At 38.3% G+C, this 16,265-nt stretch overlaps 1 protein-coding gene across 1 annotated transcript in view; it reads left to right on the forward strand.

The window, feature by feature from the left end:
• MED13 (mediator complex subunit 13) overlaps positions 1 to 16,265 on the forward strand; it is a 132,645-nt gene that overhangs the window by 54,425 nt on the left and 61,955 nt on the right. The window contains exon 9 of the mRNA XM_007947872.2: positions 12,499 to 13,182. Within this exon, the coding sequence (XP_007946063.1) occupies positions 12,499 to 13,182 (684 nt within the window). The remainder of the gene's footprint in view (positions 1 to 12,498; positions 13,183 to 16,265) is intronic.

Genomic DNA, 16,265 nt, shown 5'->3' on the forward strand with positions numbered 1-16,265 from the left:
CACTGACCTTTTTAGTTAGCAGCCAAGTGCTTTAACAACACTGTATCACCAGAGCACCTGACTTGCACATAGTAGACCAAGTTTCAAACTTGTTGCTCTCAGAATTCATTTTCACTCTGAAAAAGAGTCCCCTAAAACCCAAGGAAGGGATCACTATGAATCAAATCGACTCAACAGCGTTGAGTTTGGTTTTTGATTTTTAAAGTGCTTTTGTTTATGTAGTCTGGTGGCGTAGTGCCTAAGGCATTTGACTACTAACCAGAAAGCTGGCGGTTCAAACCCACCAACCACTCCTTGGAAGGAAGACAGGGCAATGCACTTCTGTAGAGATACTGCCTCAGAAACCCAAGGAGGAGGGGTCACTATGAGTCAGATGCGACTTGATGGTAGTGAGTTTTGAGTTTGTTTTTGTGAGTTATATCTATATCTGTATTACAGAGATTTTAAAACACAATTTAAAAAATAAATAAATAAAGCTAATACACATTTCCCCCCATCTGAAAATAGTGTTCCTGTGAAAACTTTCGTAAACTGAAATGGTCTAGAAGCAGTTATCATTAATTTATATGGGGAAAAATTTTGAGCATTCCTAGATACAAAATAATTACCAACCAAATCATACCAAATAACATGGAAAACTAAAGTAACACCAACATAGAATGTTTGCAGTCACAGTTCAAAGCTATGGTGACTTGATCCTGAGTGTAGTCCCTGGGGAAGGAGCTTACCTGCCTGGGATGTGTACTGCCTCTTCAACAGCTCTCTGCAAAACAAACACTGGGCTAGTTTCAGTTTTCATCTTTTTTATCTTAAAAGCAAAAATCCTCTTCGGATTTCTTTCTGAGAGCTCAAATGGGTAATAATATAGGTCTTTTGTAAAAGTGAATTCCAATGATGTAAAGTGAACTTTTGCAAAGCAGGGAATACCTGTACTAAGTAGCAAATTACCTATTCTGAAAATCAGCTGCATTTTCTAAAAACAAAAGGGGTGGCATTGTTTTTAATTTTGCAAGGCTCTGATGTTGTGCTTAATAAAAGACAGATGAATTCTCAACACCTGCTTTTTCATTCAGTGTCTTGATACATATGAAGAAAATCCAACGTCACATAGTGATGTAGTTGAAAAAATCAAAACCAGACCCACTTCCATCATGGTGATTCTGAGTTACTGTGACCCATAGAATTTCCAAGGCTTTATATCTTTATGGAAGTAGATTGCCTCATCTTCCTCCCCTAGAGCAGCTAGTGGGTTTGAACCACCAACATGTTTAGCAGCCACATGCTTTAACTACTGTACCACCAGAGTTTGAAAAGGAAGGCGCATTTTAGTAGCTTTTTTAGGTAATTGGGGATATTATTTTATATACTACAACAAAACTTGACAATTGGCAATGTCCTAGAGATTAGTTATAATGTGGAATCTGAAGCCATATTAATGGAATTTTATACTCTGCTGATAATTAAGTCTTTTACTTTTGCATGATTTTGTCGCATTGTGCAATTATGCTTTGAAAAACAACAGTTCACTGAGTTATGCAAATCTTCTGAATGTTGGTACATTTCATTATGTATTACAAAAATTAGGAGCTCTGGTGGCATAGTGCCTAAGACATTTGACTGCTAACCAGAAGGTTGGGGGTTCAAACTCACCAGCCACTCCTCCAGAATCCAAGGAGGGGTTTGCTCTGAGTCAGAATCGACTAGATAGCAGTGAGTTTAGTTTTTTTAATAAAAAATTGCCTTCATAAATAGCACAATCAGAAAAGTCATGTAAGTATTAGAAAGCTGTTGAACTCACAGCAACAGGCATATTTATCTAAATTTTCATTTTTGCTGCAAAGCTCAAAAAATTTTTTCCTTAAAATGTAAAATTAATTTTGTTCTATTTTAAGAAAGAAATTACCAATTTTACCAAATAACAAAATCTAACAGCGATTTTCCTTGGTGGTTTAGTGGTAGAATTCTTGCCTTCTGTGTAGGAGACCTGGGTTCAGTATCTGGCTACTGTACCTCATGGGTGCAGCTACCACTCGTCTATCAGTGGAGGCTTGCTGTGATGCTGGACAGATTTTCAGTGGAGCTTCCAGAATGACACAGACTAGGAAGTAAGGCCTGGTAATCTACTAAGAGTCAGCCAGTGAAAACCCTATCACAACAGTCTGATCTAAAACACATGGAATGGCAAAGGACTGGATAGTATCTTGTTCCATTTGCATCGGGAATCCATCCAATCTGATTCAGTGGCAGCTAGCAACAACGACAACAAGTAATGGTTTATTTGTCAACCAATTTTTTTCAAATAAAAATGGTATTCTGTGAAAAAATGTCTAGTTCAGCTTATAACTCAAACAATTGTACTTTCCCTCAAAGCAGCCATTGTACTTTGATATGCAGCAGAAATACTTAATGTATACTTTTTCTTTCTTCACACAGAATATAAAAAGCTGTGTACTCAAAAGATTGAGGTTTAATAAAAATCATTCATTTTACTGCCTCATGAAGCACATTTTTAACTGAAATTGTTTTTAAACTGTGAATGTGTGGCAATGAAAATAAACAGAGTACTACTAGCACAGTCAGTCCCACTGTTATGATTAATGTAAAGTTGCCAGTAGTTTTATCTACCATTGCTTTTGTACTGTCAATGTAAATTTCAATGTAAAAAAAGGCATATAGTATCTTAGTGCTATTATGAAAATTGTTTTGACCCCATAAAACCTTTGAAAAGGGTTCATGGATCACACTTTGAGCATTGCTATAGTGGAAAAATTTTTGAATAATTAACAAATGAATGATATAGTTGCACTTCTTGTGTTTTATTTGGATATTTTTGGTTTTTTTCCCCCATCTTGCTGTTATTACTGATTATACATATGTTTTCTTTCTTCTGCTGGCTTAGAAGTTATTCTGTTTTCATTCTTTCATTAATTAAGCACTTATTGGGCTTGTTTTCCTTAAAGTCTAAAGTTGACCAGAGTCTCTTTCCTCTTTATGTAACATTGTTGTTGTATGCAACCTTGTTGTTGTTATGTGCCGTTGAGTCGGACCTGACTCATAGCGACCCCTCCTTGGGTTTCTGAGGCACAATTTAATCTTGCTCCTCTTACCTTCCATGGTATTTTTATTAACTTAGTCCCACCTTATTCTGTTAAGAAAAATTTCAAGCAAACACTAGAGAGAATTGGGTAATAAATTTATTACTAACAATCCATATTCATTTACCACATTTACTTCATCTCAACCTTCTCTCTCTTTTTTTTTTAATGTGATTTGAATGAAAGTTTATAGGACAAATTCATTTTCCATACAGCAGTTTATATACATTTTGTTTCATGACATTGATTGTAGTCCCCATAATATAATAGCTTTCTTCTTAATTCCTCCCTGTGGTTGGTTACCTTTTCCCTGTGTCCTCTTTTCCTGTACATTCCTGCCCTCTAAACTATCTCCCTGTGCAAATACTGCCCTTCTGATCTCCCATGATTAATTTTTCTAAGGAGTGTAATTACATGGTGTGATTGGTCACCTTGTAGGCCTATCACTTGGCTAGAAGCCACAGGAGTGAGTTCAGTTCTAGTCCTGAAGGGGCCATAATCTCAGGGGTGTCACCAGTCTCTGTCAGACCAGTAAGCCTGTTTTTTTTGTTTTTTTTTTAATGATTTTGAGTTTTGTTATACGTTTTTCTCCAACTCTATCCAGGATGTCCTGCACTGATCCTTTACGAGTGGTTGACAGTCCTAGCTGGGAACCAGCTCTTTCTTCTGGTCTCATGGTCATATAGGCTGAGGTTCACATGGTCCACTAGTCCCTCGGACTAATTGTTCCATGTGTCTTTGATTTTCTTCATTCTTCTTTGCTATAGAAAAGGAGAGACCTGTTGTTGCTTCTAGATGGCTGCTTGTAAGCTTTTAAGATCCAAGTGGCTACTCACCACAGTAGGATGTAGAATAATGTTTTTGTCTAGTATGTTATGCTGGTTGAGCTTGATGTTCCATGCAACCATGGTCCCCAGGCCCACAGGTCCAACTGCTTACTTCCTCAGGGTGATTGGCTGTGCCTAAAAAGTTGTCATAACTTTGCCTTTTGTTAACTCTATTTTATCTGTGAATATTTTTAGAGCACATGCAAATACATTTGTACAAGTATTGTCTGCCAACCTTATATATGGTCATGGGTATATTCCCTTTTCGTTCACATACCTCATAATTCAGCCTGTCTGTCCATCTGTTTACCTGTAGATTAATGTTTGCTGTCACTGATAATGCGGTATTATATATGTAAAAGGGTTTATCTTTGTTGTATGTCTTGTGCATCTCTGTGTCTTCTTTTCCTTACTGTGTTGGTCACTTGCTTTTAGTATATTGCCTTTCCCTTCACCCAAATCAATACTTTATTACCTATCTAGCAGTGTTTCCTCTTCTCCCCCCCCATCTCTGGTAATCAACAAAGAAAGTCCTTCCATAAATAAACCTATATTTGACTCTCTTAGTGGCCTAATACAATATTTGTTCTTCCGTGATTGACTGACTTCACACAGCATAATGTCTTCCGTGTTCATCCATGTTATGTGGTACTTCATGGATTCTACATTTTTCTTTAGTGTTGCATACTATTCCATTGTGTGTGCCATAGGTTGTTTATATAGACCCTTTCTCTTAAATAGTTTTAAAGCAAACCTTAAATAAATACTGTCACTTATTCCCATAGTACTTCAGTACACAGCTCTAAAAAAATATGAATATTTTCTTCATAATTACAGTTCTGTTATCACACCCAATAAAATGAACAGTTGTTGTTAGGTGCCTCTGAGTTGGCTCAGACTCTTAGCGTCCCTGTGGACAACAGAACAAAACACTGCCTGGTCCTGTGCCAGCCTCAAAATCCTTGCTATACCTGAGACCATCATTGGAGCCACTGTGTCAATCCGTCTCATCTAGAGTCTTCTTCACTGACCCTCCTCTTTACCTAGTATATCCTTCTCTAGGGAGTGGTCCCTTCTGACAACATGACCCGCAGTAGGTCAGATGAAGTCTGGCCATTCTCACTTCCAAGGAGCATTCCAGCTGCATTTCTCCAGGACAGATTTGTTCATTTTTTGGCAGTCCATGGAACTTTTAGTAGTCTTTGCCAACACCACAACGCGAAAGCATCAGCTCTTCAGTCTTCATTGTTCATTGTCCAGCTCTCATACACGTATGAGGTGACTAAAAATTCCATGGCTTGGGTTAGGTACATCTTAATCTTCAAGGAGACATCTTTGCTCTTCAGCACTTGAAAGAGGTCTTTTGCAGCAGATTTGCCAAGTGCAATACATATCTGATGTCTTCAGTGCTGCTTCCAGTGGTGTTGATTGTGGAACCAAGTAATATGAAATCTTTAACAACTTCATTCTTTCTCTGCTTATTGTGATGCTGCTTATTGGTCCAATTGTGAGGATTTTTGTTTTCTTTATGTTGAGATGTAATCCATACTGCAGACTGTAGTCTTCAGTCTTCATCAGTAAGTGCTTCAGGTCATCCTAACTTTCAGCAAGCAAAGTTGTGTCGTCTGCGTATCGCAGGCTGTTAACAAGTCTTCCTCCAATTCTGATGTCATGTTCTTCGTATAGTCCAGCTTCTTGGATTATTTGTTTAGCATACAGATTGAATAAGTATGGTGAAAGGATACAACCATGATGTACTTCCTTTGTAATTTTAAACCATGTAGTATCCACTTGTTCTGTTCAAACAGCAACCTGCTGGTCTATACATTCCTCATGAGGCACAATTAAGTATTCTGGAATTCCCATTCTTCTCAATGTTATTTATAATTTGTTATGATCTACACAGTCTAATGCTTTTGCATAATCAATAAAACACAAGTAATATCTTTCTGGTATTCTTTGCTTTCAGCCAAGATCCATCTGACATCAGCAATGATACCCCTCGCTCCATATGCTTTTGTGAATCCAGCTTACATTTCTGGAAGTTCTCTGTCAGTACACTGCTGCAACCATTTTCGAATTATCTTCAGTAAGATTCTACTTGCATGTGATATTAATGATAATGTTCTATTGTTTCCACATTCTGTGGATCTTTTCCAGTCATTTGGCAAGGTAGCTGTCTTCCAAATTTCTTGGCATAGAGAAGTGAGTGCCTCCAGCATGGCATCCATTTGTTGAAACATCTCATTGGATATTTTGTGAGTTCCTGGAGCCTTGTTCTTTGCCACTTTCTTCAGTGCAGTTTCGACTTCCTCCTTCAGTGCAGCTTTGACTTCTTCCTTCAGTACCATTGGTCCTTGATCATATGCCGCCTCCTGAAATGGAAGAATGTCAACCAGTTCTTTTTGGTACGGTGACTCTGTGTATTCTTTCCATCTCTTTTGATGTTTCTTGTATAAGTCAATATTTTGCCCATAGAATCTTTCAGTATTGTAACTCATGGCATGAATTTTTTCTTCAGTTCTTTCAATTTGAGAAATGCTGAGTGTGTTCTTTCTTTTTGGTTTTCTAACTCTAGGTCTTTGCACATTTCATTATAATCATCGATTTTGTCTTCTAGAACTACTGTTTGAAGTCTTCTGTTCAGCTCTTTTATCTTATCATTTCTTCCATTTGCTTTAGCAACTCTCCATGCAAAGGCAAGTTTCAGAGTCTCTTCTCACGTCCATTTTGGTCTTTTCTTCTTTCCCTCCCTTTTTATTATTGTGATTTGGATAAAAATGTACAGTGTAAATTCACTTTCCATACAGCAGTTTGTTCACACACATGTTGTCCCATGACATTGACTACAATTTACCCCAGTGCAACATCTCCCCTCCCACTTCCTCCTGATAGTTACCTCTTTCCTGTGTCCATCCTTCCATGCACTCCTGCCCCCTGAACTGTCTCCCTGTGCATAAACAGCCCTTCTTTCTCCCATGATTGTTCTCTCCAAGGCATGTATCTACCTCAGGTACATGTTCAACTCCTATGGCTCTCTTTTGTTTGGCTTGAAGCCACAGGTGTGGGTTCAATTTCAAACCTGAAGGGCAGCTAGGGACCATAGTTTCAGTGGTTCCACCAGTCTCTATAAGACCAGCAAACTTGGTCTCCTTTTTTTTTTTTTCCAAATGGTTTTGAGTTTTGTTCCACATTGTTCTCCCTCTCTATCCAGGATCTCCTATATAGATCCCCCTCTGAGTGGTTGACAGTGGCAGCCGGGCACCATCTAGTTCTTCTGGTCTCGTAGTTGTATAGACTGACCTTCCCTGTCTTTTTAATGACCTTTTGCTTTCTTCATGGATGATGTTCATGATATCATCCTACAGTTCCTCTGGTTTTTGGTCATTGGTGTTCTAAGCATCAAATCTGTTCTTAAGATGGTCTCTAAATCCAGGAGGGATATTATCAAGGTCATATTTTGGCTCTCTTGGACTTCTTTTGATTATCTTCAACTTCAGCTTGAACTTGCATATGAGCAGTTGATGGTCTGTTCCACGATCAGTTCTTGGTCTTCTTTTGGCTGAATATAGTGAGTTGTTCCCTTGTCTCTTTTCAGAGATGTAGTCAGTCTGATTCCTGTGTACTCTATTTAGTGAAGTCCATATGTATAGTCATCGTTTGTGTTGTTGAAAAAGGTATTTGCAATGAATAAGTCGTTGGTCTTGTAAAATTCTATCATGCAGTCTCCTACATTATTTCTATCACCAAGGCCATATTTTCCAGCTACCGGTGATTCTTTTTTGTTTCCAATCCCCAGTAATAATCACATCTTGATTGCATGGTTGGTCAGTTTCAGACTGCAGAAGTTGGTAACAATCTTCAATTTCCTTGGCTTTGGCTTTGGTGATTGGTGTATAAATTTCAATAATAGTAGTATTAACTCTATGGCCAGCTCTATTTTAAGGCCATTGCCCGAGGTAGGCAGGTGCAGAGGAGTTAGGAACAACTAAGGGAGATGAACTTGTCTGTCTTTCATCCTTTGGTGGCTTACATGTTGCTGTGAGGCTGAAGGCTATGCCATTGTATTGCAAAATGCCAGCAGGGTTACCCATGGTGGTCAGGTTTCAGCAGAGCTTCTGGGCTAAGACAGACTTGGAAGAAGGAAGAGGCCATCCACTTCGCAAACAATTGACCAGTGAAAACCTTATGAATAGCAGTGAAGCATGATCTGATATATTATTTGAAAACTTTATGAATAGCCCTGAAACATTGTCTGATAACAGTGCCAGAAGATGAGCCCGTCAGGTCGGAAGGCACTCAAAATTTGACTGGGGAAGAGCTAACTCCTCAGAGCAGAGATGGACACAGTGGCTACAATGATGGGTTCAGGTATAGCAAGGATTGTGAGGCTGGAACAAGACCTGGCAGTGTTTCATTCTACTGTGCATAAGTTCGCTATGAGTCAGAGACAGCTTGACGGCACCTAACAATAACAGCAGTATTAACTGGTCTTCCATGTAGGCATATGGATATTATCCTATCACCAACAGCATTGTACTTCAGGATAGATCTTTTTTTTTTTCCACATTTTTTTATTTTTTTAAATTGTGCTTTGGGTGCAGATTTATAGAGCAGAATTTGTTTTACATTCAACAATTCATGTACATTTGGTTTCACTCTCTGATTACCATCCCCAACTCTAACCCACTCTACTCCTCTCCCTTCCCTATGAGCCCCCCATTCCCGTGCTCTTCTTAGTTATGCATTCCTGTCTGTCCAGCTTTCCCTCCGTGTGAATGCAGCGCTTCTGGTGCCCCATGGCCAATTGCTGCAAGGGATATATCTCTGTAGAGTAGGTGGGTGCATCTAGGTGTGTGTTCTGCATGTAAGTCTTATTATTTTTGGGTTGAGAGCCAGCTCTTGGGAGTGAGACTTATCCTGGGCCTGAAGTGTATCCCAGGGCCGAGTCTTGGGGGTTCCACCAGACTCCATCCTACCAGTTAACTCTGGTCATTACTGTGTTTTCAAAGTTCCACGTTTTTCCTTCCACTCTATCCAGGATTTCCAGTTTTCATCCCTTCCTGATTGGTCAGCATTGAGAGCTGGGCACCATCTAGTTCTGGTTTCAAGGTCCTTCATACAGGATACATTTTGAAACATTCTTTGTGAGATGAATGCCACACCATTCTTCTTCAATTCATCATTCCCGGCATAGTAGATCATGTGGTTGTCTGATCCACAGTGGCCAAAACCAGTCCATTTTAGCTCAGTAATGCCTAGAATATTGATCTTTATGCATTCCATTTCACTTTTGACAGCTTCCAGTTTTTCCAGATTCATTCTTAGTACATTCCGTGTTCTAATTATTAATGGATGTTTGCAACTATTTCTTCCCATTTTGAGTTGTGCTACATCAGCAAATGGAGGTCCCAAAAGCTCTATCCACATCATTAAGGTCAACTCAGTGGCATAGTACCTAAGGCATTTAACTGCTAACCAGAAGGCTGGTGGTTCAAACCCACTAGCTACTCCTTGGAACGAAGACTGGGCAGTCTGTTTCCATAGAGAATACTGCCTTGGAACCTAAGGGAGGGGAGGGTTCGCTGAGTCAGAATTGACTGGACAGCAGTGAGTTTGGGTTTTTTTTTTTTCTTTTTTTTGCAACTGAGGCCTTCTGACCTGAGGGGCTTATCTTCCAGCACTATATCAGGCAAGTTTCATAAAGTTTTCCAGTAATATATCAGTGTTTCACTGCTATTCATAAGGTTTTCACTGGGCAATTTTTTGAGAAGTGGATGGCTCATTCCTTTTCTGAATCTGTCTTAGTCTGAAAGCTCCCTTGAAACCTCTCCACCATGGTTGACCCTGCTGGTATGTGAAATACCGGTGGCATAATCTCCAGTCTCACAGCAACACACAAGCCACCACAGTACAACAAACTAACAGAAGAGTGGTAGAAAATGATATTATCTGATACCCTGTCCTGGTTTGTCTCAGAAATGTCTGTTTGTAGTTGTTCTACTAAGATCCAAACAAGGAGTACACATTAAGTTTGGTTGTTATTTCTCCTGTCTTGTAGTCCCCTACTCCCAGTTAATGACACTGACTTGGTTAGACAGACTGTAGCAGTTGTCTTGTAGAATGTCACACATTCTGGATTTGTCATTTAACTTATTCTGTAGTTTAATTAGTACATAATTGTCATTTAACTTCTTTATTCCTTGTATTTTTGTAAATGGTAGGTGTCTCTAGAACTGTGCTATTTATTCTTTGTCCTAGTAGCTATTCGTAACTTTAATTAGATTTAAATTTAGTTCCTCAGTTGTAGTAGCCCTATTTCAAGTGCTCAGTAGCCATATATAGAAAATTTCCGTCATCACAGGAAGTTCTGTTAGACAGTGCTACTCTAGAGACTTGATTAGATTCAAGTTAAGTGTTTATGACAATACTTCACGAGAGGAATTGTGTAGCTTCACACTGCGTCATATTAGGAGGGATACAGTGTCTGATTTTCCTAAATCTAATGTTAGATTGATCAAGTGGTGATCAGCTTGATTCTTCCATTGTAAATTTTCTAATCATTTTGATTAGGAATAAAGACAGTTTTTCATCTTCCTTTGTAATCTCTACATCTTTTCTTTTTCTTGTGTATTGCATTGGCTAAAACTTTCAGTACAATGTTGAATAAACATTGAAAGTTAATACTCTTGCCTTGTTCCAAATCTTTGTTTTTCTTAAATCCTAGTGAATCATCCCCCAGTTCCTGGTGTCAGTCTTTTATCAAGTCTATTTTGTTGTTGTTGGGTGCCATTGAGTTGATTTTGACTCATAGCAACCCCATGTGACAGAGTAGAATTGTCCTATATGGTTTTCTTGGCTATAATCTTCATGGAAGCAGATCTCTAGCTCTTTCTCCTGTGGTACCTACTAGGTGGATTTGAACCTCCATCCTTTAGGTAAGCAGCCAAGTGTTTAACTGTTTGCACCACCAGGGTTCCTTAGTTTGATAATAGTTGTTTTTGCATAAATGTGCTTTATCAGATTGAGTAAGTTATCTTTTATTCCTTGTTTTGGTTTAAAATAAGAAAAGGTATATTGTCTGTAGTTAAAACAGTGGTCTCAGACATTGCAATGCTTATGAGGATAGCGCAGAACTGGGTAATATTTTGTTCTGTTTTACATAGGGTTTCTGTGAGTAGGAGTCAATCCAAGGGCACCTAACAACAACATTCTTTGTTTGCTGGGTCTTTTTATATGAGTACATACTGAATTTTACCATGTTTTTCTGTATCTGTGGATATAATCATGTGATTTTTTTCCTCCTTTATTCTGTTTGTGTGATGAGTAATACTGATTTTTTTTTTTTTTTCTTTTCAATGTTAAACCTCACATTCCTGGAACAAGTCTCAATGAGTCATGATGCTTTTGATTGATTTACTAATATTTACTAATATTTTGTTAATGGTTTTTGTATCTGTGTTTTTAAAGGATATTGGGCAAAGGTTATTAGGCCATAGTTTTCTCACCTTAAAATGTCTTTGACTTTGGTATCAAGACAGTGTGGTGGTTTTTTTTTTCTCCTGTGTCTTTTTGACCTGACTCCATTTTTCTTTGATAACTGTTGGCCCAGTAAGATGTCCCAGACTGTACAAAAGGGCATCTTAGCATGTTTACTTGACAGAGTTCTTTGAAAACAGTGCTTGCCCGTTCTTTTTAATACTCTTTCTGGGTAGCTCTGATTTAACAAAATTCAAAAATAAACTTTAAACGAAAACTTAACAAAACCTAATGGATATTAAATGCTTTGACTCCATATTTCACCACAGTATTTTTCTGATTTCTTTGTTTGAAATATATGTTATACATCATGTAAGTGAATTTGGACACCTCAAAGTGTATAGCGTACTACACCAGAGAAATCTGGACAGAATTACTAGATTTAAATTCTTGAGTTTAAAATTGCTTCAAATTATGAGAAAAGAGTTTATTTTAGACATTTACTTTTCTACTCAGTTGGTTCTTTCTGTAGTGCTAAGCCTTGGGAGAAGGTAGGTAAGTATGGTTTAGGATCCCATAATCAGTCAGTCACTCAGTCAGTCAATTCCAGTGCTTTCATACTTGATGTAATTTCATTCCAGTAAAGTAGAATAAGTTTTTTAGCCACAGTTGCCACAACATTGTAGGTGATGACTGATCCTAGCCAGTTACTAATTGAAATATCAAGTTCATAAGTGAATGAATATCAGACCTTTTAATACTTTGCATCTTAAAATTAGTAGAATCTTATCTCTGAGAGTATTTATTCAGATACTAAGATCCTAGATTATATATTGCAAACAGTCTTTGGCTATTTCATCACAGAACTATTAGATGAACATGTGACAGTTGGTGTTTATGAACCTTTTTGCGTACTTCTATATTTTAAGCCACTGAACAGAGTATTTTTTCTTCATTTAAATTTAAATCATACTACTTTTAGGATGATAGGTGAAAAACGAATTAGTTCTGAAATGTTTAATAGTGCTAACTCTTTACTTTGCTGTAATTGTGATACTGTAAATCTCAAACCTTTCTTTTCTCTTCAAACTTCTCAGGCACAAAAGTCTCAAACCAAGAAATCCTGGGCAACAAGGACAGGCACCATCTTTAGGTCAGCAACAGCAAGTACTTCCTAAGCACAAGACCAATGAGAAGCAAGAAAAGAGTGAAAAACCACAGAAACGACCACTGACTCCTTTTCATCATCGTGTATCTGTTAGTGATGATGTTGGCATGGACACAGATTCAGCTAGTCAAAGACTTGTGATCTCTGCTCCTGACAGTCAAGTGAGATTTTCGAACATCCGAACTAATGATGTAGCAAAGACTCCTCAGATGCATGGCACTGAAATAGCAAATTCACCTCAACCACCTCCACTTAGTCCTCATCCATGTGATGTGGTTGATGAAGGTGTGACTAAAACACCTTCAACTCCTCAGAGTCAACATTTTTATCAAATGCCAACACCAGATCCCTTGGTTTCTTCCAAACCAATGGAAGATAGGATAGACAGTTTATCTCAGTCTTTCCCAGCTCAATTCCAGGAAGCTGTAGAACCTACAGTATATGTTGGTACAGCAGTAAACTTGGAAGAAGATGAAGCTAATCTAGCCTGGAAATATTACAAGGTTCCAAAGAAAAAAGATGTAGAATTTTTACCACCTCAACTTCCAAGTGATAAGTTCAAGGATGATCCAGTTGGACCTTTTGGACAGGAAAGTGTAACATCAGTTACAGAGTATGTATTTTTTTTTTTTTTTTTTAATAGTCACTATTATCATTTAAAGGTAGAAATAATGTAAATTCTTACTACTAGGTCTCCAGAATTGGTTTCAGGATGGAATTTGCGATAATAAATCCTTTGAGTATTAATTTTGCATAATTTCTTCACTGCCTTTTTCTCTCAAGGACTCTATAATGAAATATTTTAGCCATTAAAAAAATGGAGAAAATAATATATAAACATTTATATGTCTGTCAGCCAGCTTAAGAAAAACTTGTTCATTTAGAACTCCTGTGTACTGTTTTTCTTCCTCCGTTATTCTTTTCACTGTCATAAATTATTTATCATGCCTGTATACGTTTTTATACATGTTACTCTAGGTGATTTAAATGTTTTATGGTATGTTTTTGTTGTGAATTGTAGTGCCTAAAACCACTTGAGTGTTAACCAGAAGGCTGGCGATTCAAACCCACCAGCCACTCCTCAGAAGGAAGATGGGGCAATCTACTTCTGTAGTGATACTGCCTCGGAAACCCAAGGAGGGGTCACTATGAGTCGGGTCCGACTCGATGGCACATAAGAATAACAACAACATACTATAATTTATTCATTGTCTCAAGGAGGGAATTGTTTTTTTCTTTTCTCAGCTTTTTACAGTTATACGCGATGGAGTCGTGAAATTTTTGTGTAGATTTCCTTGTGTACTTGAACACAATTTTTCTAGGGAATACATCTGAAAGTGGATTTGCTGGACCATGGTATATCCATTTTCAGTAGTATAGGATGCTGCCAAGTTGCTCTTCAAGCTATATAAATTTATACCCTCACCAGTCAGTAGAGCATGAAAATGGCTGTTACTCTACATTTTCCTCAATACTTCTTGTTATGAGACTTTTAAATTTGGCTAATCTGCTGCATGCAGAACAGTTATCTCATTGTTTCCGTATATGTTCTAGATTCCTAATGAGGTTAAGCATCTTTGCAAATGTTTATTGCACATTCAGATTTCTTTCTGTGAACTGTCCATATCTTTTAGTCCATTTTTCTTTTTTCTTATTTTTCCTCTGTATATCCTGGGTATTAATCCTTCATTAGTTATGTGTTCTACAGATACCTCCCTACTGTGGTTTGCTTTCCTTGTCCATTTTATTTATGGAATACTTTGAGTGGAAGAAGATCTGGTGGTGTAGTGGGTAAGGCTTTTGGCTGCTAACCAGAAAGTTGGCAGTTCAAACCCAGCAGCTACTCCTTGGGAGGAAAATAAGACAATGTACTTCTGTAAAGATTGGTTGAAACTGAGGCAATCTGAGAGTTCCAGTAAGATGGCAGAATAGGCAGAAAGACTGCACAGACCCTCTTCAACAAAGAAAAGGGGAACCAATTAACACAGATACAGAAGACAATCCTGGACTCCTGAGCCTTGAAATAGAAGTGGATTAAACTCCCAACTAGCAGAAGAATGTGCATGAAAACACCAAAAAAGGAGACATACGGAGCTGCGGTCTGGCAGCGATCCTGATGGCACAGACAGCTTGGATATTGCCAAGTTGTGGTAAGATCTAAGAATTAACCCCAAAGTCAGCCCTGCTAGCCAAGGACTGCATGGAGGACTGCTCTGGTGGCTGGGGAATAAAAGGGAAAGCAGCGAAGAGGACAGCGGGCTGAGCTGTGGACTTTTGTCTGTCTGGAGGGTGCAGCCATTTTGAATGTTTACAGGCGGCTTAACCATTTTAGATATTGAAAGATACAGCATTCTCCCAGATTCCAGGGACTTAAGAACAGGCTTCACTTGCCAATAACCCCAAGGACATTCCAGACCCGGACAGATGGAAAGGTATGACATTCCCCTTGTTACTCTTACACCCCACATCTTCTTGGTGAGCAGAGGTGTGGCCATCCCTCACTCCCACCCACTTTCTGGGCCTGTGGGAACTCCACCCCAGTCTGTGTGCTCGGATGGAGCCTGAGTGTCCTGCCCCCATGTTTTTTTTCTTTCTGTTTTTTAGTTAGTTTGTTTTTGTCTATTTTAAAACTACTACTATTATTATTACTTTGGTCCTTTTTACTATTACTCTTTATTATCCCCCTCCCAGGTTCTACTTTTCATCTTTTTTTCTTTTCCCTGCTCCTGGTTACAATTTTTTTTTTTTCTTTTTTCTTTCTCATGGTTAACCCCGTTCCTTGTTTTCCTTTTTGCGTTTTTCCCATTTTTTTCTTCATTATTTTCTTTCTCTACCTTTTTTCTCTTATTGCTCTCTCCCCAGATATTTCAGGTTTTTTCCCCCCTTTTTTCTTTTTTTAGTTCCTGTTCCAGTGTGATTACATGGTGTGTTTTTTGTCCATTTGCTTTTACTTTTTTGATGGTTATTCAATTGTTATTTTATCTGACTGGAAGACAGCAACAGTTCCCATACGACACAACTACACCCATACTTCCTGCAGCTTCACTTGCTGAGTGAGAGCCACCACTTCCTTCTCCACCAGCGGGCCAACGATAAACAACTACCAGGAAGTGCCTGACTCACCCATGGCTGCCTGACTCACCCATGGCTGCTCCTCACAAACAGTTAACAGAGATCTAAATACCACAATACCACGATGTCTCAGAGAAAACAGACTATCACGGTCCACACAAAGAAGCAAGATAAAGTGGTGGAAACAAGGGAGCAGGATACAGACCCAGAACACATCCCTGAGGAAGAAACAGCATTGGAACTCTCGGATAAGGAATTCAAAAGAATTATCTTAAGGTATCTTCAAAGGATTGAGAGACAGGCCAAGGAAAACACAGAAAGAACCCTAGAAGAATTTTGGAAGACAGTACAAGAAGAAAATGACAAAATAAATGAAAAATTAGAAATGATTCTTAATCTACAGATAGAAATCCAGATGATTAATACTAAATTGTCAAAAATAGATAACACATTGGAAGGGCAAAGGAGTATAATTGATGCAATGGAAGACAGAATTAATGAGATTGAAGACAGATACCTGAATACTTCTTCAGAATGGAATCAGTCAGTAAAAAGAACAAAACAAAATGAAGATAGCCTAAGGTTCATGTGGGATACCATCAAAAGGAATAACCCTACTTGTCA

The sequence above is a fragment of the Orycteropus afer genome, unplaced genomic scaffold, assembly GCF_000298275.1.
Source record: "Orycteropus afer afer isolate SDZICR_OR568_19922 unplaced genomic scaffold, OryAfe1.0 scaffold00196, whole genome shotgun sequence".
In the NCBI taxonomy this organism is placed as follows: Eukaryota; Metazoa; Chordata; class Mammalia; order Tubulidentata; family Orycteropodidae; genus Orycteropus; species Orycteropus afer.